This window comes from Ahaetulla prasina, chromosome 1 (genome assembly GCF_028640845.1).
Source record: "Ahaetulla prasina isolate Xishuangbanna chromosome 1, ASM2864084v1, whole genome shotgun sequence".
In the NCBI taxonomy this organism is placed as follows: domain Eukaryota; kingdom Metazoa; phylum Chordata; class Lepidosauria; order Squamata; family Colubridae; genus Ahaetulla; species Ahaetulla prasina.
In genome coordinates, this window is record NC_080539.1 from 30,048,370 (window position 1) to 30,072,523 (window position 24,154).

Below are 24,154 nucleotides of genomic sequence, written 5' to 3' on the forward strand. Positions count from 1 at the left end.
AAAATATTTAAATGCATGCGCAGCTGGTCCCCACCATTTCCTCTGGTTAGGGTTAGGGAGACAGAGCTGGAAATCAGGTAAGACGGCAAGTGCTTATTTCGGGGTTCAAAAAAATATAAGACAGGGTCTTATTTTCAGGGAAACATGGTATTAAGGGCAATCCTTATGATTTATATATTGATCATCAATTGTGTTGTAAATGTTGTACCTTGATGAACGTATCTTTTCTTTTATGTACACTGAGAGCATATGCACCAAGACAAATTCCTTGTGTGTCCAATCACACTTGGCCAATAAAATTCTATTCTATTCTATTCTATTCTATTAATATTTGGAACAATAAACTCAGGACCCAATTTGTTGTGTTTTGTAATTTTACTGAACTAGCTGGCTAAATTTTAGCATAATGTTATGTGAACTGTACTCTGTGGTTAGTTTGTGGTTCAATAAATTTGTTACTACTGAGTCATGAGTAAGCCTATCAAACAAACACAATTGAAAAACAGCATTAATTGAATTCAGGTAACAGTCTTATTTAGCATGCATAATTAAAAGCTAGGTTATACACTGATGGGAGTATGTGCTATCAAGTCAGTGTTGATTCTCAACAACCATGTAATCTTCTCTGGAGAGCTTATCCCCAGCTTGATCCTTTCGCCAATGAATCTGTAACATATAATTGAGTCCATCCTCTTTTCTTTCCACCTTTCCCAGCATTATAGATTTCCCTAGAGACTTAAGTCTTCTCATAGTACGTGCCATGTATAATTTTAGCCTGGTTGTTCGTGAGTGAGAATTCTGGGTTGATTTGTTTGATGGCCTGTTTGCTTGTTTTCTTGATTATGAGTAATAATGTAATAATGTAGTTGGATACAGGAACATTTTCCGTTTTATAACTGACCAAGAAATTAATGCCCGAAGTTTGAGGAAACTGCTTCTAATGAAGTGAATCCTTTTAGCGCTTTAAAATGTCTTTGTTTTTAGAATCTCATGTACATATTTGTGTAATCGTTCAGCCAAAAGTATTGCAATCTGAAGGGACCCTGAAGGAAATCTGCAATTGACAAATATTGTTCCAAAAAAGCCATTTTGCTATTATGAGACAGGAATGAAATGCAGAGCATAAAATCCCACTTGACAGACAGCCCTTGGGCTTGTTCATTGAAGTATTGGATAAAAGAATTACAGGGCTATTTTAATAGTGTTTCCGCGTACTTTTCAGTTCTTTCATAGTACTGGGCTATGTCCAACTGTAGCCTAACAAAGTGTCCACAATGCGTCTCGTGAAGCAGTTTGCACAATACAAGTAGTCGCCACTTAGTAAACAATTGGTCAGCAGGTGCTAAGTGAAAAATCATGACTACATTTATTTTATTTCAGTTTTCCTTTGTAGTATCAGAAGGATATGGACCTAAACAGCTGAGTGAACTGAAATAACAGAAAAGATTTCTAGAGCAAGATTCACAAGGAGGCCGAGTAAAGGAGCAAATCTTATAGCATGGGTCACTGACCCAGTCTTTGGACCAATACCAATCTGATTTCCACAGAATCGGTCCCTGGTGCCCAAAAGGTTGGGGGCCATTGTCTTATCCCCCCCTCCCGTCCGCCTTTGAAATGCTCTCTGTTGCTGGGATAATTAGCAAGATTTGTATTTATATTCACTGGGGAGAAAGGAATTACAAGAGAGTAAGTAGGTACACAATGCGGCATACACACTCAAAAGAATGCACTGCCAGCAGCTGTTAGGGCCTCTTGATTTACTACAATTCAGATTGTAATGTTGCTGTGGTAAGCAAAATTAAACAAATCATCATGGTTGTTAAGGAGACATCATGGAGACTGCAACGTGATCTTTCCTGCTGGCTTTCCTATTGACTTTGCATCTCAGAAGATCAAGCTATTTTCTAAAGCACCTGTAGGCCAGACAAGGAATAATGAATGGAAACTGAACAAGGAGAGATTTAACCTGAAATAAGAAGAAATTTTCTGACAGTGAGAACAATCAACCAGTGGAACAGAAGTTGCCTTCGAAAGTTGTGAGAGCTTTATCACTTGAGATTTTCAAGAAGAGATTGGATTACCATTTGTCAGAAATGATGTAGGGTCTCCTGCTTGGGCGGGGGTTTGGACTAGATGACCTACAAGGCAGGGGTGAAATCTACTTATCTTCTTTGCTGGTTCGGAAGTGCATGTGCCACGTGTGTGCATCACATGTGCACGCAGACCTTCTGTGCATGCTCAAAACCTGCGCATGCGCAAAAGGTAAAAAACACATTACTTCCTGGTTAAAAACAGTAACGACACCCGGGCGGTTGGGCGGAGCTTTGCTCCACCATCGCTACCAGATCACTGAAACACCAACCATGGGCACTAATGGATCGCTAGATCCAGTCAGAACCAGGAGCATTTCACCCCTGCTACAAGGTCCCTTCCAACTCTGTTAATCTCTTAAAATGGTTGGGAAGGTTGCAAATGGTGCCAACGTGATTGCAGGATGCTGCAATTGTCATAAGTATGAACCAGTTGTCAAGTACCTGGATTGCGAGACCATGAATGTGGGTACACTGACAGTCGTTAGTGTGAGGACCAGTCACAAGATTACTTGTGTGAAATTGATCATTAGGATCTTGTCAATTTCAGGAAGCAGCTATAAGCTGGTAAGAGAGATCTAACCATCTAATTAAGATCACAGAGCTGAGCCCGTTAACTTTCTCTTAACGTTTTAGGGAAACCTATGCTGTGGAGAAAAAAAGAGGTAAATTGTTTAGGCAATCTCCATTCTGTCAGGAGAGGAAAAAAGGCAAAAAAAAAAGTCAGGCACAGAAAGTATACTGACTAATAGTAAACAAGTAACAGATACTGTGAAGATTATTAATGTTGGCACTAGTCAAAGTCACCACTGTAACTGCAAACGGCAGTGTTTGAAGCACTCAGTATTTTATATACTAAAAATTATTTTATATTGTGCAAATCACAGTATAAATTTAATTACTAGCATATATGTTCATAAAATAAAGTGAAATCTTTAAAGTTCTGAGCTTGGTTGTTTGCTTGCAGACACTTTATTACCCAACTAGGCAATATCATCATTGCCCCATTTATGTTACCTTCTTGGGTAACAAAACATCTGCAAGCAATCGGCCAAGCTCAGAGAGCACCAGGTACCCCATAGTTCAACCTTGAGCTACATATATTCTCTTCTGTTGGATAAAAGAAAGTACATTATATATACTAGAAGAAATGAAAGCTGAACTATAATATACAGTAGCTTTAAATTGTTCAGATAGAACAGCTCAGAAAATATTCCTAGTGCATCATTTTTCAGACTCTATATACAATGCCACCCTCATCTTTCTAACACAAGTTCTATTCATAACTACAAATTCAAACTAGGGTTCATTGAACAACAATGAAGAACTACTATTTAACAGGCCATCTAGCTGCGTTCACAGAACTTGCCAGAACCATACTGGCAAAGATCTAGTGGCTGCATTTGTGCATGTTTAGTTATTGCTTCTGTTGGGTTAGTTTCTTTGGAGCTTAGCTTATTGTGCAAACCGTCAGTTTGATTACTTTATGGTCCATTGTGTTGGGCAATCCCCAAACCAGGATTAATTTAATAAGTTAATTGAATTGTGCAAACGCAATCTGTTTTAGAATGCCATTCTAAAGAGGCTTTGAAAAAAAAAGGTGTTGAAAGTATCCTTCTCAGAAATTAAATCCATAACTCTTATGCCTTCATATGAATTCTAGTTTCTCCCCCTACAGCAGCTATAAAAATTAAAGACAGCCACAATATTATTTTAGTTTCAGCTTAGCAACATTACTTCCAGATTTGTTATGTTCTTATTAGAAAATTGTGCACATTTATAATTAAAATGTTATTTCCAAATACATTTGTATTTTGAATTATAGTTTACCACTGTTATGTGCCATCAAGTCAGTGTCAACCCTTAGCAACCATATAGCTTTCCTCCATTATGTACCCATCTTCTATTATCTATTTTTTGTCAGTAGTTTTAACAGCACCTACTAACAGGTTCCTGTCAACGTCATGTATGTTTCCTAGAAGTATATTCCGTAGAGAAGTGCTTCTACAAATGCAGTGAGTAATTTCAAAATAGGAAGCAAACGCTCTAGCATTTTCTGTATTATATGTGACTTTTTATATGAATATAAAAAGTGAACTATATGAATCTGCAGCAATGTTATTTCCCTGTTGTAGTGGATGTTATTTTCCTGTTGATACTGTGTGCTGCCCATTTTATGCAGCTTGGATTCCTCGGGTACTACTTTAATCCCACCAGCACTGCCTCAGAGCACCTATAAACACTCACGGACACAGGGATACAAAAAGCACATGACAGCAGACAGCCTCCTTTTTCTTTTCTTTTTGCACAAAACAGAACATTTATTCAAGTGTTCTCCAGCACAAGTACATCAGCAAGGAGCCTTCCTTATTCGAGTGTTCTGAGCACAAAAGAAAAATGCAAAGGATGGGATGGAGGCGGAACGGACAGACTTTCTAACATCTGCTGCACCATTGACCTTTTTAATTAGTTTATAAAACAGCTATGTCACGAGCAATACTTACACAGAGATACAACAGCCTGCCCATAGGGATGAGGAGGTGGGCCTCCCCAACCCTGGCAAAGCAGAACCATACTCTGAAATGTACATTATTTATTTGTCAATAAATATAGAAGCAATCCTAAAAAAAAGCGTCTGAAAAGATGGGGCATCCCAAAATCATCCAAAAAGAAAAAGAAGAAGAAAAAGACGGAAGGGCTGGGAGAATGGAACTGAAAAAAGGAGAGGAAGGGCATCTGGGTTGAGCTGCATGGAATGTCAGATGGGAGGCGGCTGGAGAGCAGGGAACAGGGCTGAGCTCTTCCCAGGATCTCAACACAGTTTATTCTTCAGCATGAATACATGATTTCCCACAAACAGTAAAGCGTCTCAGCTACTTCAATGTCTAAGCTAAAACACATGAAATCTTTTCCTTTAGGTTTCAAGTACAAAGTTAAAATGCCTTTTTTTTTATAATAATATATAAGAGTAAAATAATAGAGCTCTTTTAAACTTCACTACAAGAAAAAACAAAACAGTCATTGTCCAGACAGCAGACTTAAGTTAATAGACATCTGTAATAAAACTTGTTTAGCACCTTGGTTGTCACCTTGTCCCTCTGCAAATGCCAAAGGAATTCAGGCAATGGGGGCAGGGGCCCGGTTGCTTTGCTTTTCAGTCTAGGGCTGTGCAACCTTGACAAAAGGCTCTTTATAAAAAGATCTGAGTCATACCAGTTTGTAAACTCAGTCTCCCCCCTTGCTCCCCACCACATTGGGAAAACAGCTGGATTCTGTGGTGGGCAGTGAAACAGGCCCAAGGCAAATACATCAGGAACGCTTGAAAGACAACACAAATAAAGGCTTCCCAAGAGGCCACTTCCAGTTTGGGGACAGAACTGGATGGGTGCAGTGCCCTGCTTGAAGAGAGGTTGGACTGTTCAGAACTAAAGTCTACTGGCAGTGCCATGAATGCACTGAGGATCCAGCTAAGCTGACATCCACTGGAACTGACTTTAGGAATTATGTGGCCAGCCCCATGTCTAAACTGAATATGCTGAAAGGAAGACTTTGGGGAGAAAAGGATGTAACTACTAAAGATATACCTTCCCCCCAAATAGATTCTTCTCTGAAGCATACAATTGAAAAACAAAAACAACAACCCATACCCCTTCCCACCGTTTGGGGAGATACCTAGAGCCTCCTCTCCTTCAACCAGCCCTTTGGCTCAGATTACTCTGGCTGGGAACCAGCCAATGACAAACTCACAGGAAGCTGCCTTATTTTCTGAATGATACCATAGATCCCTTAACCTAGTACTGTCAACCCTGAGTGAGAGGATCTCTACAAGGTTTCAGGCAGGAGTTTTTTTCCAGCACCACTTGGAAATGCCCGGGTTTGAATTTTTAAGATCTTCTCCATGGAAAAGATGTACTCTGTCGCTGAGCTACAGTCTCTTCCAATAAATACTTCCCATTTAGCACCAGTGAAACTAGACTACAAGAAACCCAGAGGGAATCTCTCCCCCTAGCTTTGTGGCAAATGGGTTGGGAAGAAAGGCTTGGAAATCCTGTAAGGAAAACCTCCCTTTGAAGAATTTTGCGCAGACAGGCAGTCACCGAACCAACGACCAAGGGGGTCAGAGGAAGAATGGAGTGTGAAGGAGACCGCCTGTCATGGAGGCAACAGGTGGTGGGGGGGCATATTTTGCCAGACAGCCCCGTCCGAAGAAACCACCGTTCTCCCTTCCCCATTCGGCCCTGAGCGAGACCCCAGCACCCTTCACAGTTTGAAGGGAAGTGAGCAGAGGCACCTACCTGCCACCCTAACTCCCCCAAATTTTAGCACCAAGACCAACAGCCTTCAACAGAGACCTTCCTTGTCTGCTGCCAACTGTTTCACCGCTCAAGTGGTTGCGTTGGGGAGTGTTCATGGGAAGGCAGAGGGAGATCTGCTATCTTCCACGAACATTCCCGCCTGCTCCTGAGTTTTGCCTCAGCATCTACTCCATTGCCTCCGAGAGCACCATGGACACAGGGAAGACAGGAGCAGAGGGGAGATGCTGTCCCCTGTGGAGGCACAGATGGAAAAGCTGCTGAGGCAAAAGCTGGTTGGTGGGGGAGTAGGGAAGAGATATCCCCATTAGCACCAAGAACTTTGGACCCTGTTGGGATCAGTCTCTGCAAGCAGAAGGGAGAAGCAGCCTCAAGTCCATGCACTGAGGATTGACCAGAGCCCAATGGTCATCCCTTATACATTGTGCATCACAGACTCATGGTGAAGGTCATTTATCCCCTTGCCCCAAAGAGTAAAGTGCACACAATTACCAAGATATACTCCAGGAAATTTTGGCTCCTCAGCCAGACCTTGCACATGAGAGTTCATCAGGTCCTGGAGAGACTCTCTTCACATGAGAACTGCCCACCTTTATTTTTGCCCCTCTGTACCCTCAACATGTGTGTGTGGGGGGGAGGAGAAAGGTAGCACAGCCAGAGTCTGATCAAGCAAAACAGGAAGTTATAATAATTTGTGTCAGCCACAAATAGAAAGGAGGAGGGGGGGGGAAGGAAGGCAGCAGGTGCTGACCTCCCAACACACAAATCACAAAGGAATGGGGCAGAAGGGTTACTGCAGCACAGGATGGCAGGGGCTCTTCTCTCTCTCTCTGTCTCTCTCTACCTCCCTATCCCCATAGTTATTCTGCAGCTGAATTTGTCTTTTAAAGGGGCAAACGTGGAGAAAAGGAGCAGAACCAAAAGATCTGATCAGGAACCTTACAGCCAGTGAGTTCAGAGATGACCAAAACAAGCACTGCTGGTCCTTGGGTGCCCTCTGCCTCTTGGTCTTGCAGCCAGGTTGGTGATGGGTGGAGCCCCAGGAGGACCCCAGAAAATGCCAATTTCAATAAAGCACCACTAACATTAGGGCCCCTGCCTGGAGCTCTGCAGGGGGAGGGGGGGAGGTTAGCCCCATCTAGCAAGTCCCAAGCCCCTGGCCTGAGGGAGGTTTGCCTTTTCAGGAAGAAAAGTATTATTGCATGCCACCCGGGGCGGAGAATGGTGCCCGTCAGCCTTCTCTCCCTTATAAGATGGGGCTGCAATCAGTTGGAAAAGCTCCCCCCACCATTCCTGCGGGCTAGCATGTGAAGCACCACGGAAGCTGCCTTCAGCCCCACCCTCTGTGGTTGTAGAAGCACCATTTTGAAAGTCAGTTGTACAGTAGTAACAGTACCTTTTATATATAGATATTTCTCTCACATAACTCTCACATATATATAAACTGTAAACAAGAGGTAAGAGCGGCTGTAGGAGCAGGGTGTATCAAGGTCTCCTGTGTGATAGGCACCCAAATACTCTAGTGTGTGGCTTGGGGGGACCAGGTAGGACTGGGAGCTTCCCAGCTTGCGCTGGGCCCAGGAATGGCGCTGATAGACGCAAGGCGGTCCCGTTGCACCTCATTTTGTGCTCCTAAACTGAGCTTGGGCAATAAAGCCCCAAGGCCCATTCAGCTTTGGGCTTGGCTGGAAATTTCTCTTTTGCGGGGCGTCAGTGGACAGCCCACGTTGCTGGGGGCTCAGCCGAGGAGCGGCAGAAACCAAACTAACAGGCAAACCCATCCAGAAAGAGCAGGAAATTAAAGGATTACCAACAGAAAGTGGGATTGGTTGGTTTGATTGGGGCATTTCAAATTGGGGAGAGGATAGGTGAAGTTTTGGGTGATGGGAGCTGCATATGTATGCGGGCTGTCCTCTCCCACCCTCTCACCCACCAGCCATTTCCTCCATTCTGGTGCCACTTCTCTTCTGTTCCTGGGGGTGGTTGTGTTTGAGACTCCTCCTCCGCTTTGCCAGTTTTGTGGTTACGTCTCTTTAAACACAGGCAAAGTACTCCTTTAAGGGGGCGAAGAGATGGCGGATCACTGGCACGCTCCAGGAACGACCCAGCAGTCTCTGCCTTGCCAGGCGGCTCATGTTGGACACATCCGTGTAGTGGACCGGAAAGCCAAAGACTCTGTAAGCACAGGATGCTAAATTAATACTAAGACCCTGACATAAAAGAGCTAACAAAAGGCTGCTGCACTTGAACAAGATTTCATCTGCAATTGTAATGTGTGCTGTTAGGATTGGGGTAAAATAAATGGTTGCTATAATTGCTATTGACCATCAGGAGGTACTAGGTGATTAATTTTGTCCTTACTGAGATTCACTAGCCCCAGCTAGTGTCCATATGCCAAACCCTTTACTGTGTTTTAGCCCTTTAAACTTAGATTAGTACAAAGATGGGGCTGATGAAGTAAAGACAAAACCAGTCCCATAGTGCCTTCTACTGGGCAATAGAAAAAACAGCACTGTTAAAATATAGAAATTCTGTTAAGGGAGGACTCTTGAAGCTTCTAATATGAAGCCCAAATAGCTCCGTTTAGTGTATAAGGCCCAGTCGCTATAAAGTCTGAAAACTCTATAACGCATAAAAACAAATTGTATTGTGCCAATGGAAAAAGGGGAAAAATAGATTGCACGACAAGAGAGGCCCTTCTAAGGGCGAGTGGGGTGTTTATAACCAAACATATAATTAGGTCACAACTAAGCCATATGGGGGACAGGTACAGAAAGGTTATGTGCTGCAAGTTCTTCAACTCATTCTTGAAAGAAGGCAAGCCCAGCCCCCCACACCATTCCCACCTCTCCATCTCGGTGCACCACAGGATGTCCTCCTTCTCATTCATAAAGACAGGGAAATGCTGGTCCTTGCCTTGCTTGATGGAGTTGGAACGTGTGGTGATGGTTCGTACTTTGCTGAACTACATTGGGAAGACAAGATAGACAAACAAAAAGTGATGCCCAGCAGGCATTCATACCATGCATAATAAAGCTACCTCTGAGCTAATTCTTTACATTAGCCTTTGGCTTGTGGGCAGTCTCTGTGCTATTTCCACTGCCTTCCATCAATGTGATGATTATCTCTTCCTAGCCTTAATTTCTGCATAGTATGAAAATGACTGTAAAACCAGGCCTCCTTAAGCTATTGCCAATCAATTGTGGGTTTTGTTTTCTTTCTTTGCCTCTTGAGTTATGAGAAGATGCTCTGTTTGATGTTCTCTTCCCAAACTCTTCCGTGAAGACTTATACATTGAAACTCATTTTGGTTTCTCATGCTCACCTTAGCTATCCGGCCATGTTCCAGACACTCTTGCAATTCCAACTTATCATTCATAGTTGAAGCCAGAGGCCTGTAGGAAAACCAGGTTCACATAATTAGCTCCTAGGAATCTCAGCTCTGAAATTCACTCTGAAAGTTCTCTTTTAAAGTATTTGTACAATAAGAACAGAAAGGGTTAGTTTGGATCATTACTATTTTATGAATCAGGACTACTTTATTGAATCATTTTTCTCAAGCTGAATAAAACTGGACAAATAGTTTTATTGAGGCCAAGAAAGTTCTTAAAATTGTCTGACCCAATTACCCTTTTCCCCAGTCTAGAATAATGTCACACACAAACACAAAACAGACTCCATTGTTTCACACAAGAAACATCACAGTGGCACAGTGGCAAACTAGATTCTTGTCTCACAATTAAGCAATTACAAATTGCTCCACTACCCCCACTCACCCAGGATATGCCAAAATTACTTCCTAGCAATTTCCCTTAATTTAAAAAACCATGGATATAAATGGACAATATTTATGAAGATATTTTTAGCCTGCCTTTATCACCACTTGTGGGTCTTCTAATGACTCATATCCTAATCAAATAAAGACCCTGAGGCAGGTTTTCTCAATGGTGCCCTCCTGCCCCCCCCCCATGCTAAGGGACATGTTACTGTGCCTTTTACTTTGTAAAAACACTTGCTACTGTTGTTACTATAGCATTTTTCTTTTTTTAAAAAGAGGACAAGTCTAACTTCATACTTTCTTCATTCTTGTTCCTCAATCCTTGAATTTCCTTCCTTGCTTTATCATTGTTATTCCATTACTTTTCCCCAGCACTGAAGAGATTAAGTATTTCAAATGGAGCTCATTATTGACTTTTACCTAACAAGTATACTCTTTTGCAAGTTTTCCTGTTTTTACTTCCAATCACATTCAAGCTGTTTGTTTAGTGCCTATATCTCAGTAAGTACAGTGAATCATTTTATTTAGCCATGTCGCTGCTGATTGCTGTTAATAGCTCAATCTCTTGACCACTCTTCAGAAAGCTTCCTCTGTCATTCTTTCTGGACTAGAGTTAGGGTTAGGATTGACCACACTGCTACCTCTATGAAAATTTATCAAAGGGGTAATGAATCAAGCTGTAGAGAGATGCCTGTGCAATACTTCCCCAATTCCCAAATTTTGTAATGTATCATTCCTTTTCCCTGCTGCAAATTTCCTTAATGTCTCCAAGGCACAGGATGTCCCCTTCTAGCTTGTCTTTCACAAGGCAGTAGAAGCAATCCCTTCTGTGATAAGCTTTCAAGGTAGATGACTGATCTGGATCCATCTTCATAAATTGTCATTTACACTTAAGGTTTTTTTTTTACTTGTGCTGTTATCAAAACTGCTCTGAATTGGTCAAAATATGACAGCATACCCACAACACCCATGTAACATATAAATTTTGCTAAATAAATAAATAAATAAAAATAAATAAGTTAGCTGATAAAATATTTGTTCAAACCTACAGAATTATCAGCAAAATATACCGTATTGAAGTTGATTTGAGGCTTGAGAAATCAAGCCTCAAATCAAGCTATCTTACCTAGTTGGGTACTCAAAGTCTACAAGCAAACAACCAAACTCAGAAAACACCAAGAACTCCACAGTTCAATCCTGAACTACAAATATTCTCTTTTATTAAAAATAATAAAACCATAGAAGAATCAAACTCGTGCAAATATAGACACTAGATTAGTGTTTCTCAACCTTATTTATTTTTATTTTTTAAATTTATTTGCCACTCATCTCACCACAAGGTGACCAACCTTAGTAGCTGGCTGGGGAATTCTGGGGATTGAAGTCCACACATGTTAAAGCTATTCAATAGATATGAGAAGGGTAATGAGCGAATCCAGCCAAGCAATTCTTCACACATTAAAGCATCAATAATTGAACAGGTTAACACTTTTAACAAAACAGTGACTCATCTGCTGGTAGTTGGTGCCTGTGTAGATAGCTTATGCTTATTAACTAACCTGTTCATGCCAGGCAGATTTCCCCAGAAGTACCGGGCTCTGTGGGCTGCAGAGACTTCTTTGGCATCGATCATCACTGGATTAGACTGTAAGAAGGAGAGAGGCAAGGGAAGTCACACTATAGGGTATCAGAATGAGACTACCTCTTGGAAGTTTGCAACAGGTGATTCGCCATCTGAACCTTTCCAAGATTTTCCCTGCTCTCAACCTATTCTGTTACTTCAGTCACAGTCCTGGCCATTATGGTTCCTTATAATCAGGGCTACAGCCAGTGGCGAAATTCAGCCGGTTCTATCTGGCTCAGGCGAACCAGTAGCAGCAGAGGCTCCACCCACCCGCACATCACATCCCATTTTTTATTCTCTGCACATGTGCAGAGGGCTCTGCGCGTGCATGGAGGAGGCGCAGGCGCACTCACATTTCTGAATCTGTAGTGAAGGTAAGTAAATTTTACCCCTGGCTACTATTTATCATCCTATGTATCGGGGTGAAATGCTCCCAGTTCGGACTGGATCGCCTGATCCGGTAGCGATGGTGGCGGCTGGTTAGGAGAACTGGTAGCAAAAATCCCCCCCCCCGCAATCATCAGGGTTGTTTTTTTTTACTTTTAAAAGCATTTTTCCCTGCCGAAAAATGCTTTTAAAAGTTAAAAAAAAGCTTCTGATGATCCCGCGGCTCAGCTGGGATCATCAGAGCCTTTTAAAAGCTTTTTTCCACAACCTCTTTGGCCGAAGAGGTTGTAGAAAAAATGCTTTTAAAAGTAAAAAAAAAAAGTTGGCCATGCCCACTCAGTCACATTACCCCCCACCAAGCCACTCACAGAACCAGTAGTAACAAATTTTACATTTCACCGCTGCTATGTATGTATATATATTGGAGTATATTTACATATATATACATACATACATTATACACTGGAGGAAAAATTTTTTAAAAATCCCAGAAGATGCTAATGGCTTCTATATTGTTCTATATACTGTTCTAAGAAAACAACATGAATTTGTACATGTTGTCATCAAATATTAAGCTTATATAAATGAACAGTTTATTATTATTAATAATATTAATATTATTACATAATATTATTACCTTGATGAACGTATCTTTTCTTTTATGTACACTGAGAGCATCACTCTGCTAAACAAATAATTCCCTCAACACTGTCAGACTATTTACTGAATCTGCACTACTATTAATCGTTTCATAGTTCCCATCACCAATCTCTTTCCACTTATGACTGTATGACTATAACTTGTTGCTAGCAATCCTTATGATTTATATTGATATATTGATCATCAATTGTGTTGTAAATGTTGTACCTTGATGAACGTATCTTTTCTTTTATGTACACTGAGAGCATATGCACCAAGACAAATTCCTTGTGTGTCCAATCACACTTGGCCAATAAAATTCTATTCTATTCTATTCTATTCTATTCTATTCTATTGTACCTGAGTAATAGCTTTAATCCCATTCCTTCCCAAATCCAGGGACCATAAGGTTAGGGCTGAATGATTTGGAGAGTGACTGACCAAGCTTACTGTGTAAAATGGTGAGGCGTAATATTCTTTTGAGGACAGTTTGAAGGGCCTCCCCATGTTGTTGTGCCATGTATGCGTATGATCAAAAGATGGGATAAGTGGTTTCATTCCAGAACCAATTGCTGAATGTACTTTCTCTGCGTGTCCATACATTATTCTCCAATGAGATCATACAGTCCTGAACAATGTGGGCTATGAATAGTATGGAGCTTTGTCAGCTGGGAAGGCCCATAAAGCTTAAAATGGATTATGTATTTTGATTCAGTCTTTACACAAGATAATGTGGTTTTGACTTTCTGCATTCATTTAAAAATGTAACTTTTCTAAAAATTTGCCTTCCCTCTTTATCTAGTGGTGTTAGTCTCACTGCAAAGCCCATAATTTTCTCCAGTGGCAGGAAGGACTGCCTAGACCTGGGAGATAAGATGATGTTCTGACCTAAGCTCCCTTAAAAAGCAGGAAGCAGAGTCTTTGTCAAAGCAAAACCTCTTTTATTTACACGACTGTGAATTACTTTCATTCACAGTCATCAAGGCCTGTCCAAACACACCTTATCTCACTTGGCACGTAACTTGTTTCCAAGCGCAGTACAAGGCAAAACTTGGCACAGAGTGTCTCAGAGTCATGGAACAAATGAATTGTTTCCTGCAAAAGACCACTCCCTGTTCACTCCTCTTTTGTTTCCTATGAGAGGGGCCAATTATCTCCAAGGTGTGGTTTTACTCTCAAGTCGACCCTGCTTTCTGAGTTGTTGTTGTCTTCTGGCAGCTCTGCGCATGTGCACACTGGGAACAGGCTCCAGCTGTTCCTCTGCCTCACTGCTGTCTAGCTCCCTCTCTGCCTCTGATGCAGAGCCTTTGTCAGAGCTTTCCTCAACCCCCAGGACTGGCCCATATTCCTCCCCAACCTCCTCACTGTCTGACTCTGCTGCCAGCTCTGCTGGCTGCCGACGGGCCACAACAGATGGCAGTAATGCAGATCTTTGCAGGAGGCAAGGGGAGCGTGTCACTAGAAGTGATGCTGCTTTGTCCAAGACCCATCCCATCTTTTGGGGCCATGGTCCCATTCCCCCATCCACATGGCAGACAAGGCTTGCTCTTCTACCCAGTAATATCCCAAGACTGGCTACGGGGAGAGCCCCTCACCTCACCTCACCTCACCTCTAGGAAGCGAGAGATGTCCCTTTTGTCGCTGACGCCCATGGCCACCACATTTTCAAACAGCCAGAAGAAAGGTCGCTCATCTCCCTCCTTGGGTCTGGCCTCATGAAGGAGACGATAGAATTCAAAGAAGAGTCGCCCTGTGCCCTCTGGGTTAGGAAAGCAAAGGCAGAGACAGGTGGATGCTTGCAAGAGGAATTGAGACGCAGGCCAACAGTTTTTTCTCTTGATAACCATTAAAAATCTGACTTGTAGAGTGTAGGGACTTTTTAAAGCGCCAAAGAGGATCTATCTGCTTCAGATATGACAATAAAAAGTAAAAGCAATGCCCTGATCATAGCTTTAACTTGATTTCTCAGTTGTAAAGGCTGCACATTACTCAATTACATCGATTTCTCATTTATATGACAAAGATGCATTCTGAAGCTCAAGAATTTTACCTCCATGGTTAACTGGCATCTTTTGAAATGCTAAAGTTTTGTTTGTGTAATCTCATTCTGTTTGTGTAATCTCAGCCTATCAGATACTATAAGTACTCAATGTGCTAAGGAGTAACATGCACATGGATTTCTTTTCCAATCTTCAGGGTATCTGAGATAGTAATACGAAAGAGAAATACTGTGTTTCCCCAAAAATAAGACCCTGTCTTATATTTTTTTGAACCCTGAAAGGCTTGGCCCTATTGCACTCACAAGCCCAATTGTGCTTATTATCAGGGGATGTCTTATTTTGGGGGAAACAGGGCATATTTTAATTTCCAGGTACTGTCGAACTATAATTCCCATTAATTGCAATCAACATGTCTATCAACAAAGGATGCTATGAGCTGTAGTTAAGTAGTTTCTGGAGGACCATGGTTCTTACCATGGATCAACTGCTTTAAAATAACATGTCCTGGGTAAACCACAGAAGGGATGGATGGTAGCACTTACCATAAAGGCCTTTCCTGGCCGGATTAACAATGGAGAGGTCGTTGCAGGGGCTCCCTCCAATCACTAAGTCGAAGGGACCCCATTCCTGTATCTGTAACATATGGAGATAATAGTCAGATGCAGGAGGAAAATACATCTGGGGCTCTGCCAGCCTCAGTTACACAAACCAAAGAAAGCCTCCCCATCAAAGCTCCACGTACATGTTTCTGAGTGACATTGCGGACGTCCCCAACATACATGATCTTGCCCTGGTGTCGGACCATCCCGACTGTGATAGAATCTTCACACACCTCAGATGCTATGTATCGATCCACCTGGATGCCCAAATCCTTTAGCACAAGGAGTCCTGGAAAATGAAAACCACACTGTTACTGTTGCTCCCACGTGGCATTCACGGTACCACTTCTTTTCCGATATTAGGAGGGGTCAGAACTCACCTGTGGCAATGCCATCAAAAAGTGACAGCACCCGAATGGGCTTTCTCTTTTCAGCAGGGACTGGGGGGTAAACCTTTGGTGGATCCTGCAAAAAGCAAAGGAGCAGCATGAAATGGTTGGGAGTGTAAGCTGTGGCCACAGTCGCCATAGGGAGATAGCAGAAGATTCCCGAGTTTCCCAAGAGTTGGTGCTCAACAGTAGTAGACCCACTGGCCGACTGGCCTACTAGGGCAGGGGTATGCAAACTTGGCTCTTTTAAGACTTGTGGACTTCAACTCGCAGAGTTGGTCCACAAGTCTTAAAAGAGCCAAGTTTGAAGACCCCTGTACTAGGGAGCTGCAAGCAACAAGAGAAACCTGAGAGTATTTGCAGATTTCTCTTGCCTTCTGATATCAAAAGCTTCTCTTTGTCCCCACCCCCACCTCCACTCCATGCTGAACTCACAAACTCTTGATCATGATTGTTGGCAAAGAACATCTGAAGGCGTGAGGGCCAGTCTTCTCGTCGCCGGAGCAAGCCATAGACACCCTTGTGGCCACACATGTAGCAGTTCCAAGGATCTTCCTTGATAGCTGCCTGAGCAGCCCCAGGACCCACCAATAAGTCCACACACTCTACACAAAAGCATCTGCAAACCAAAATAATTAATGCTAAGTGTGGAATGTGCTCAGCTCAGGATGCAACAGACAAACAATGGCTTTGATTTTAGGTAGTCTGGGCCCTTCTGGAATTCTAGCATATTCTCTTAGTTCCAGAATCACCCAGGCTTTGACTGGCTGAAAATACTGAGAAGTCAAGTCGAGCATACAAGCCACCTCATTCCAAATACATTTCCCCAATCCTTTGTTCTTAAGCCTGCCTTTAAACTGCCATGATCCTAGTTTTCTTTTCCTTTCCTAGGTTATAGGTAAAGGTAAAGGTTCCCCTAGCACATGTGCTAGTCATTCACGACTCTAGGGGGTGGTGCTCATCTCTGTTTCAAAGTTGAAGAGCCAGCGTTGTCCGAAGACGTCTCCGTGGTTATGTGGCCGGCATGACTAAATGCCAAAGGCGCACAGAACACTGTTACCTTCCCACCAAAGATGATCCCTATTTTTCTACTTGCATTTTTTAAGTGCTTTCAAACTGCTAGGTTGGCAGAAGCTGGGACAAGTAATGGGAGCTTCCGCTATTATGCAGCACTAGGGATTCAAACTGCTGAACTGCCAACCTTTCAATCGACAAGCTCAGCGCCTTAGTCAATGAGCCACCATGTCCCTTTTTCCTAAGGTTAGAGTTTTCCATTAATAGAAACTGAAAAGACAGACACAGGCTCTTCCCATGGGCGATTTTCCACAGAAAAGATGCAAAAGTTACATTAATTTTCTCTTGAATGCAAAACCTCAAGGGAGAGGAATTGACTAATGGTGACACTACCCTAAAAAGAGCCATGGGGGGGGGGGAACGGACTGACAGAGATGCAATCTTTGACTCACCTGCAACAATTGTTGTTCCCACACATAAGGACTTCACGGCCACCGCAGCAGATGGTGCAATATGATTGATAGCCATCATCATCATATTGATAGGCGCATTCCAAAAAGCAGTTCTAAGAAAAAAAAGGTGTGAGGGATATTTCTAAGCCCAAGAAATTAAGTTTCTCCCATCATAAAAGTATTTTATAACACGCTAACCACAAGTGTTCTTATCAATCTTATCTTACAGATGTAGAACAGAAAGCAATACAGTAGATGTTGCTAAATACACTCTAGACATCCATAGTGGAGGCAAATGTAGTACTTGCTCTGAGAAAAAAAAATATGTAACCATCAGACAAGAGCTAATCACAGAGCTGTTAACTGCTATGATCAGTTTTTGTCTGACAGGATTACAATTTCCTCCAAGGAAATTTGGAGGGATTTAAATTTTTTTTCTAGTAAGGGGTTTTCTTTCCTTTCCTAGGTTATAGGTAAAGGTAAAGGTTCCCCTAGCACATGTGCTAGTCATTCACGACTCTAGGGGTGGTGCTCATCTCTGTTTCAAAGTTGAAGAGCCAGCGTTGTCCGAAGACGTCTCCGTGGTTATGTGGCGGCATGACTCAATGCCAAAGGCACACAGAATGCTGTTACCTTCCCTTCAAAGATGGTCCCTATTTTTCTACTTGCATTTTTTAAGTGCTTTCAAACTGCTAGGTTGGCAGAAGCTGGGACAAGTAATGGGAGCTTCCGCTATTATGCAGCACTAGGGATTCAAACTGCTGAACTGCCAACCTTTCAATCGACAAGCTCAGCGCCTTAGTCAATGAGCCACCATGTCCCTTTTTCCTAAGGTTAGAGTTTTCCATTAATAGAAACTGAAAAGACAGACACAGGCTCTTCCCATGGGCGATTTTCCACAGAAAAGATGCAAAAGTTACATTAATTTTCTCTTGAATGCAAAACCTCAAGGGAGAGGAATTGACTAATGGTGACACTACCCTAAAAAGAGCCATGGGGGGGGGGGAACGGACTGACAGAGATGCAATCTTTGACTCACCTGCAACAATTGTTGTTCCCACACATAAGGACTTCACGGCCACCGCAGCAGATGGTGCAATATGATTGATAGCCATCATCATCATATTGATAGGCGCATTCCAAAAAGCAGTTCTAAGAAAAAAAAGGTGTGAGGGATATTTCTAAGCCCAAGAAATTAAGTTTCTCCCATCATAAAAGTATTTTATAACACGCTAACCACAAGTGTTCTTATCAATCTTATCTTACAGATGTAGAACAGAAAGCAATACAGTAGATGTTGCTAAATACACTCTAGACATCCATAGTGGAGGCAAATGTAGTACTTGCTCTGAGAAAAAAAAATATGTAACCATCAGACAAGAGCTAATCACAGAGCTGTTAACTGCTATGATCAGTTTTTGTCTGACAGGATTACAATTTCCTCCAAGGAAATTTGGAGGGATTTAAATTTTTTTTCTAGTAAGGGGTTTTCTTTCCTTTTGCCCTAATTGCCTTTGTCCTTTTGTAGTTCTACAGTCTCTACATAACAAGTTGACTGTCCCACCACTCCCGAAGTCACCCTTCCACCTCTATTCTTTCCCCACTGCCAGGTTGCTCCTGTGTCCTGTACATTCTTACCTTGCAGTTTTGGCACATTCCTCCAATGAAGAGAGGGTGTTCCAGGGTGACATTCAGGCTTCCACAGGAAATGCAGATATCTGAGAAGTGGTGTAGTTGTTGAGTGAGGAAAGAAAAGAGATGCATTACCCTGGGCTAGTGAGAAAGGTACCATTCTCTATCCCCTCTGACTCAAATGGCAGCATTCTCCTCTTTCAAAACCACACACAGCAATAGGCTCACTGAGCATGGATCAGCCTGGTCTTTTCCATTAAAGAGATGAGAGCATAGGAAAAGGCCTTTCCTATGCTCAACTATGAAAGTGCTGGGCAGATTTTGGAAAATTGTTATTAATGATTTTATTTGTGATGTTTCAAGCCTACTCAGAGACTACCAACTCTAATGGCAGAAGGCTCCATTTGCTAACTATTGAACTGCAGCTGTGATGATCACCTGGAATTTTAGAGACAAATACTTGCAGCAGAGTAGGGAGGAATCCAATTGGTTGTCATGCCCTATACATAATTTAATATGGGGAAGGACAAAGAATGCATTTGCTTAACCTCACCTTCAATATTCCTGCATTTCTGTCGAACCTCATAAACAAGACGTTCTAAAACAGCAAAAGAATTTGTTAAAATAGGGAATCAAGAAATGCCGCAGGATCAATAAATATAGTTGAAATTGAGGGCAATCAGAAAGGCTTAATCTGTGTCCATGAATCAAAGCCTTAACTTAGCACTTGCGGCAGAAAACCCTGGGGATGCGATATGATGATTTTAGACCTAAGGAATTGCATGAATTCCAATTAGAACAAGTTCTAATATTAAAGATGAAAAAGGGAAGGCAGTTTAGTTCACATCAATAAGACAATAGCTTAACTAGGCACAACTGGCATAATCATACAACATTTGTACAAGGTTAGTGTTAACTTTGATTGCCTTTTTTGTGCCTTGTACATGAATCTTGCTACTGTAATTAACTTATGGTTCTATGTACTGTACAACTTTGACAGTAAATCTATAATCAGGTTAAGTGGGTTGGGTGAACACAGCCAATATTCTGTTAATTTATATTAATTCAATGAGTCCAGTTCTGGAACTAGCAAAAACAAGGGAAAATATTGTCTTTGTGTTATAGAGTTAGACTAAATGTATTCTTGGAGAACGGGAGTCCCATCATTCTCCCCTTTTATCTATTCACATTTTTTTGGGTTCCACCCATTTTTAAATATAATTTTTGGCAAGCTGTATGAGGCCAATACGGAATTTGCCCTCTAGAAAGTTGCTCACCTCTGGTTTAGATCAGGATGAAATTCATGATTTATTTGTAGCGATATAATCCTACCCAAGAGCTACATTTTTATTTTTCTTACAAAGGCATGTTACTGCTTGTTTGTTATAGTCTGGAAACAGACTTCCAGAAAACCTCTGCATTACTATCTAATCATCATGGGATAGCGGCAGCATTTCCCCCTTCTCCTCCCAATATCGAAGTTCTCAAGTTAGAGAATGGATGGTGAGTCTTTTGAGCTTCAGAATGGGTTTTTATGATAATCCAGTGAAAGATAGGAAAAGAGAAGCAAACATGTGGGCTACAACATGGGGAAAGGAGAAGATGGAATTATAAGACTGAGGCATGGGAGAAAAGACCAATTATCCTGATAAGAATGGCATGCACGCGCCCCCCCTCCCCAAAACGGATGAACATAAGGAAGCCCTACACCTTGCTTTATGTAAAATGTGGATTTGTGAAAGGATTTTTTTATACTTCCAATTTTCTCTTTTCTGGGGGGGGGGGGGAACTATAGCATGCCCCAATGGTCCCACAAACAGCAGTAAGAAAGGATGTTGAGAGTTAGAAGTACGTAGTGCTTTTGACTACTTGTCTATCCTCAGATATAGTTTAGGATTTGGAAAAAAAGATAAAGTGGAGATTAGCTGGGATAAGCCAACAACCTCCAAGCTACCTATTCCATTCTGTCCCAGATATACCTCGGGTGCGCTCATCTATGATTTCCTTGACCTTAGGCTTCTCAGCTGTGCTTTTCCTTGGTTTTTTGGCAGGTGGAGGAGGGGCATAGGCAGCAGCTTCTGGTTCCCCCCACATCTCCGTGTAAACTTCTTTGTAGGGATTGCGTTCCTCTGAGATGGCAGAAAGAAGTATATCAGTGTGGCAGCAAGATAAGAAGGGTGGGAAATCAAGCTTTGGGTCTTTTGATCTGGAGGCTTGTCTGTCATCAGACTTTGTGATAGATGACAGTGCGCTAACCTCCAAAGAATTATCTGATTGTTCTTTGTCGTGTGGAATCCTGCTATCAGAATGAACAGGACTCTACCACACCTCAGAAACAAATGAGCCAAAAATACCCGTTATCCTATCTATGGAATAGGGGCTTTGGGGGCTGTGATGATTTAGCTCAATTTCATTACCTTCAGGAGGCTCCAATCCCTTTGGGCCAGATGGCTGGAACCCCCCTAAAGCCCATTCAATCATCTGTTTGTTCTGCATTTCGACCACTTTAGAAGTGTCAGTTTCATCATTCTCTGGACAGGATGGAAAGATCTTGCCTGTTCTGCTGCTGGCCACCTGGAGGGGAGACAGATGGACAGAAGGGTCAACTGATTTTGGAATGACTGGTGTTCAGCTTGTACAGATATTTTTCCTGAGCTCCATAATTTTTGCTTTTTTTTCTCAGAGTAAAGGTCACATCCATAGAATCTTCTTTAATGTAATCCCAACAGATAGATTGGTTCAGATAGGTTAAGCTGAGCGCCTTCCCTGAATTCCATGATCAAAATGGAACTTGAGTTTGGTTTCCTGTTCCTTGTCCAAGACTTTAACTACTATATTACATAAACAGAAATGACGTTCCCCAATCTCCACATATTATATTGGGCTTTCTTATATTCTTTTGAATCAGTGAAGTTATCCAAGACAACACAGGAGTGAAAACAGAATTTTATCTACGTAGGAAGCTATTTTTTCAAAAGCCAGATTGTTCATGTATCCAAAAAATAATTGTTGAGTTTTCCCTCCTTTCTCTTCTCTTCATTTTTATTACCTTCTCTTTTAATGCAGTTTTTCTTGCTTCTATGAACTCTCTCAAATTATTGAATGGCACGTGTTGCATAAGGATAGGTAACGGTAAAGGTTCCCCTGCACATATGTGCTAGTCATTCCTGACTCTAGGGAGCAGTGCTCATCTCCGTTTCAAAGCCAAAGAGCCAGCACTGTCCGAAGACGTCTCCGTGGTCAGGTGGCCAGCATGACTCGACGCCGAAGGCGCACAGAACACTGTTACCTTCCCACCAAAGATGGTCCCTATTTTTCTACTTGCATTTTTTACGTGCTTTCAAACTGCTAGGTTGGCAGAAGCTGGGACAAGTAATGGGAGCTTACCCTGTTACGAGGACTAGGGATTTGAATCGCTGAACTGCTGACCTCCTGATCGACAAGCTCAGCATCTTAGCCACTGAGCCATCGTGTCTGCTTGCATAAGGAAACAGTGAGCAATTCCTAATGAAAAGATATTCCTTTTTCATTCTCTGGGATAGCTAATCTGAGATGAGACAGGGATGATTCTGAAGGTTATTTCTATCCATCTATGAGCGGTCCATCTCATCTCCTGCAGACTTAGATATCCTAATACCACCATAGAAGTTAGTCTCTACAGGGGAAAAGACTGTCAGGGAAACAAGTCCCAACGACAAAGGTAGCACTTACCTGCAGTACTTCATAGATGGCCTTTCGATACATGGGCTGCTTGTTATATGTGGCCTGGTGAAAGGCGCTAGCAAAGGAGCTGAGCGGAAGCAGTTTCTCCACGCAGACCTGCCAGAACAAAGAGATCAGGGAAATAATACCAAGTTCTTTCTTCCCTATGGTTCTCGAAGGCTGGTTCCTCCATAGCCTCACAGAAGGCTTTGAAGTGGGAAACAGAATGGAAGACTGAGCAATAGAATGGAAGACTGAGCATCCTTTTTAAGAGGTTTCATTTATTTAAAAAATGTTTTGGAGTTGTGGATTTAAGGAGAAGGATGGGTATTGCGAAATGTGTACTGCATATACTTAATGCAATTATTTCATCTATCCTGAGCCCGTCGAGCACACACAGCATTCTCAATACTGCAGTCTTTTTCCCTGCCTGTCACACCAGACACGGTCAGATACTCCAAATAAATATTTCTCTCACACGTGTAAAGAAAAGGCAGATTTACCCCAACGCCTCCCTCTTCAGGAAGAAGCAGCTTTTGGGAGACTGCAGGCAGTTCTCTTGGGAAAGATAAAGAAGACAATGGAGGCAGAGAAAAAAGAGAAAGCTGGGACCATTCTCCTTTGGCACAAACTTAAACTTAAAACTTCTACAAAAGTCAAGAAGTTTAAATTCATTAAATCAGAAGGAGAAAAATCTGATTCAATGCTGTTTCTCTTTAAATCTTTGATTAGAATTGTGCTAAATTTAATCTTTGTTTACATATTGTAACTATATTTATTTTCTTCAGTACTGAATTTCTGTCTTCAGGGAATCTGTGTTGAGCTCTTAAAATTAGTTTTAAATTTGTCCGATCCTGTGACTGGCCATAACTTTTATATTTACTTTATATTTTCTGTTGGAACTTTTTAAAAATTCCATTGATTTGCAGTTGCTGGATTCCCAGATAAGAACAGAGCTATACTTTTATCTTTTCCAAAACAGATTATTTCCCACACTTTTTCAACTCAATGGAAATTTGACCCTTCTCTTCCTGGCCGGGGAGACATTTATTCAATATTTAGCTAATGGTTTTCACTAGCCCGATACTAATTCTTAATTCACAAGCTTGAGAAGATTGGGAAGTCAATTGGGTCGACGGGATATCCCATAACAGGGCAGTGGAGAAGCAGAGAAGGGAAGAAAGGGAAGGCAAGTTTGAGAGGACAGAAAGCTTGACTGGTGAGATAATCCACTCTAGCAGTTGATAAGAGGAGGATGGGAGTAAGTGCAGTGGCTACATAGCCTCATGGTCAAGTTACTTCATGGTCTCTGAAGGCTTTGTTTTGGTCAAAACCCAGAACAATAAAGTAAGTTCTAGGTTTTCTTTCTGCCAAACCATGGCTGATCCAGTAATATAGCAAAACAAGAGAACACAACATTTTTGCTTTTTTGGGGAAACAAAACACATTTCTGTTTTACACATCCATAATCATTTTGTTAAACAATCACAGAAATATTTATATTTTCCAGTGTAACATGCAACAACACATCAATAA

General features: G+C 41.9%; 1 protein-coding gene across 1 annotated transcript in view; it reads right to left on the reverse strand.

Moving 5' to 3' along the window:
- Positions 1–4,891: 4,891 nt before the first annotated feature.
- Positions 4,892–24,154, reverse strand: part of DNMT3A (DNA methyltransferase 3 alpha) — a 107,785-nt gene continuing 88,522 nt past the window's right edge. Inside the window, exons 9-23 of the mRNA XM_058164692.1 lie at positions 22,628–22,735; positions 21,334–21,490; positions 20,896–21,045; positions 19,470–19,514; positions 18,923–19,002; positions 18,324–18,436; positions 16,254–16,437; positions 15,810–15,894; positions 15,573–15,718; positions 15,373–15,463; positions 14,441–14,589; positions 11,740–11,825; positions 9,728–9,797; positions 9,250–9,368; positions 4,892–8,578 (exon numbers count right to left, since the gene is read on the reverse strand). Of these exons, the coding sequence (XP_058020675.1) occupies positions 8,437–8,578; positions 9,250–9,368; positions 9,728–9,797; positions 11,740–11,825; positions 14,441–14,589; positions 15,373–15,463; positions 15,573–15,718; positions 15,810–15,894; positions 16,254–16,437; positions 18,324–18,436; positions 18,923–19,002; positions 19,470–19,514; positions 20,896–21,045; positions 21,334–21,490; positions 22,628–22,735 (1,725 nt within the window). The 3' untranslated portion in view covers positions 4,892–8,436. The remainder of the gene's footprint in view (positions 8,579–9,249; positions 9,369–9,727; positions 9,798–11,739; positions 11,826–14,440; positions 14,590–15,372; positions 15,464–15,572; positions 15,719–15,809; positions 15,895–16,253; positions 16,438–18,323; positions 18,437–18,922; positions 19,003–19,469; positions 19,515–20,895; positions 21,046–21,333; positions 21,491–22,627; positions 22,736–24,154) is intronic.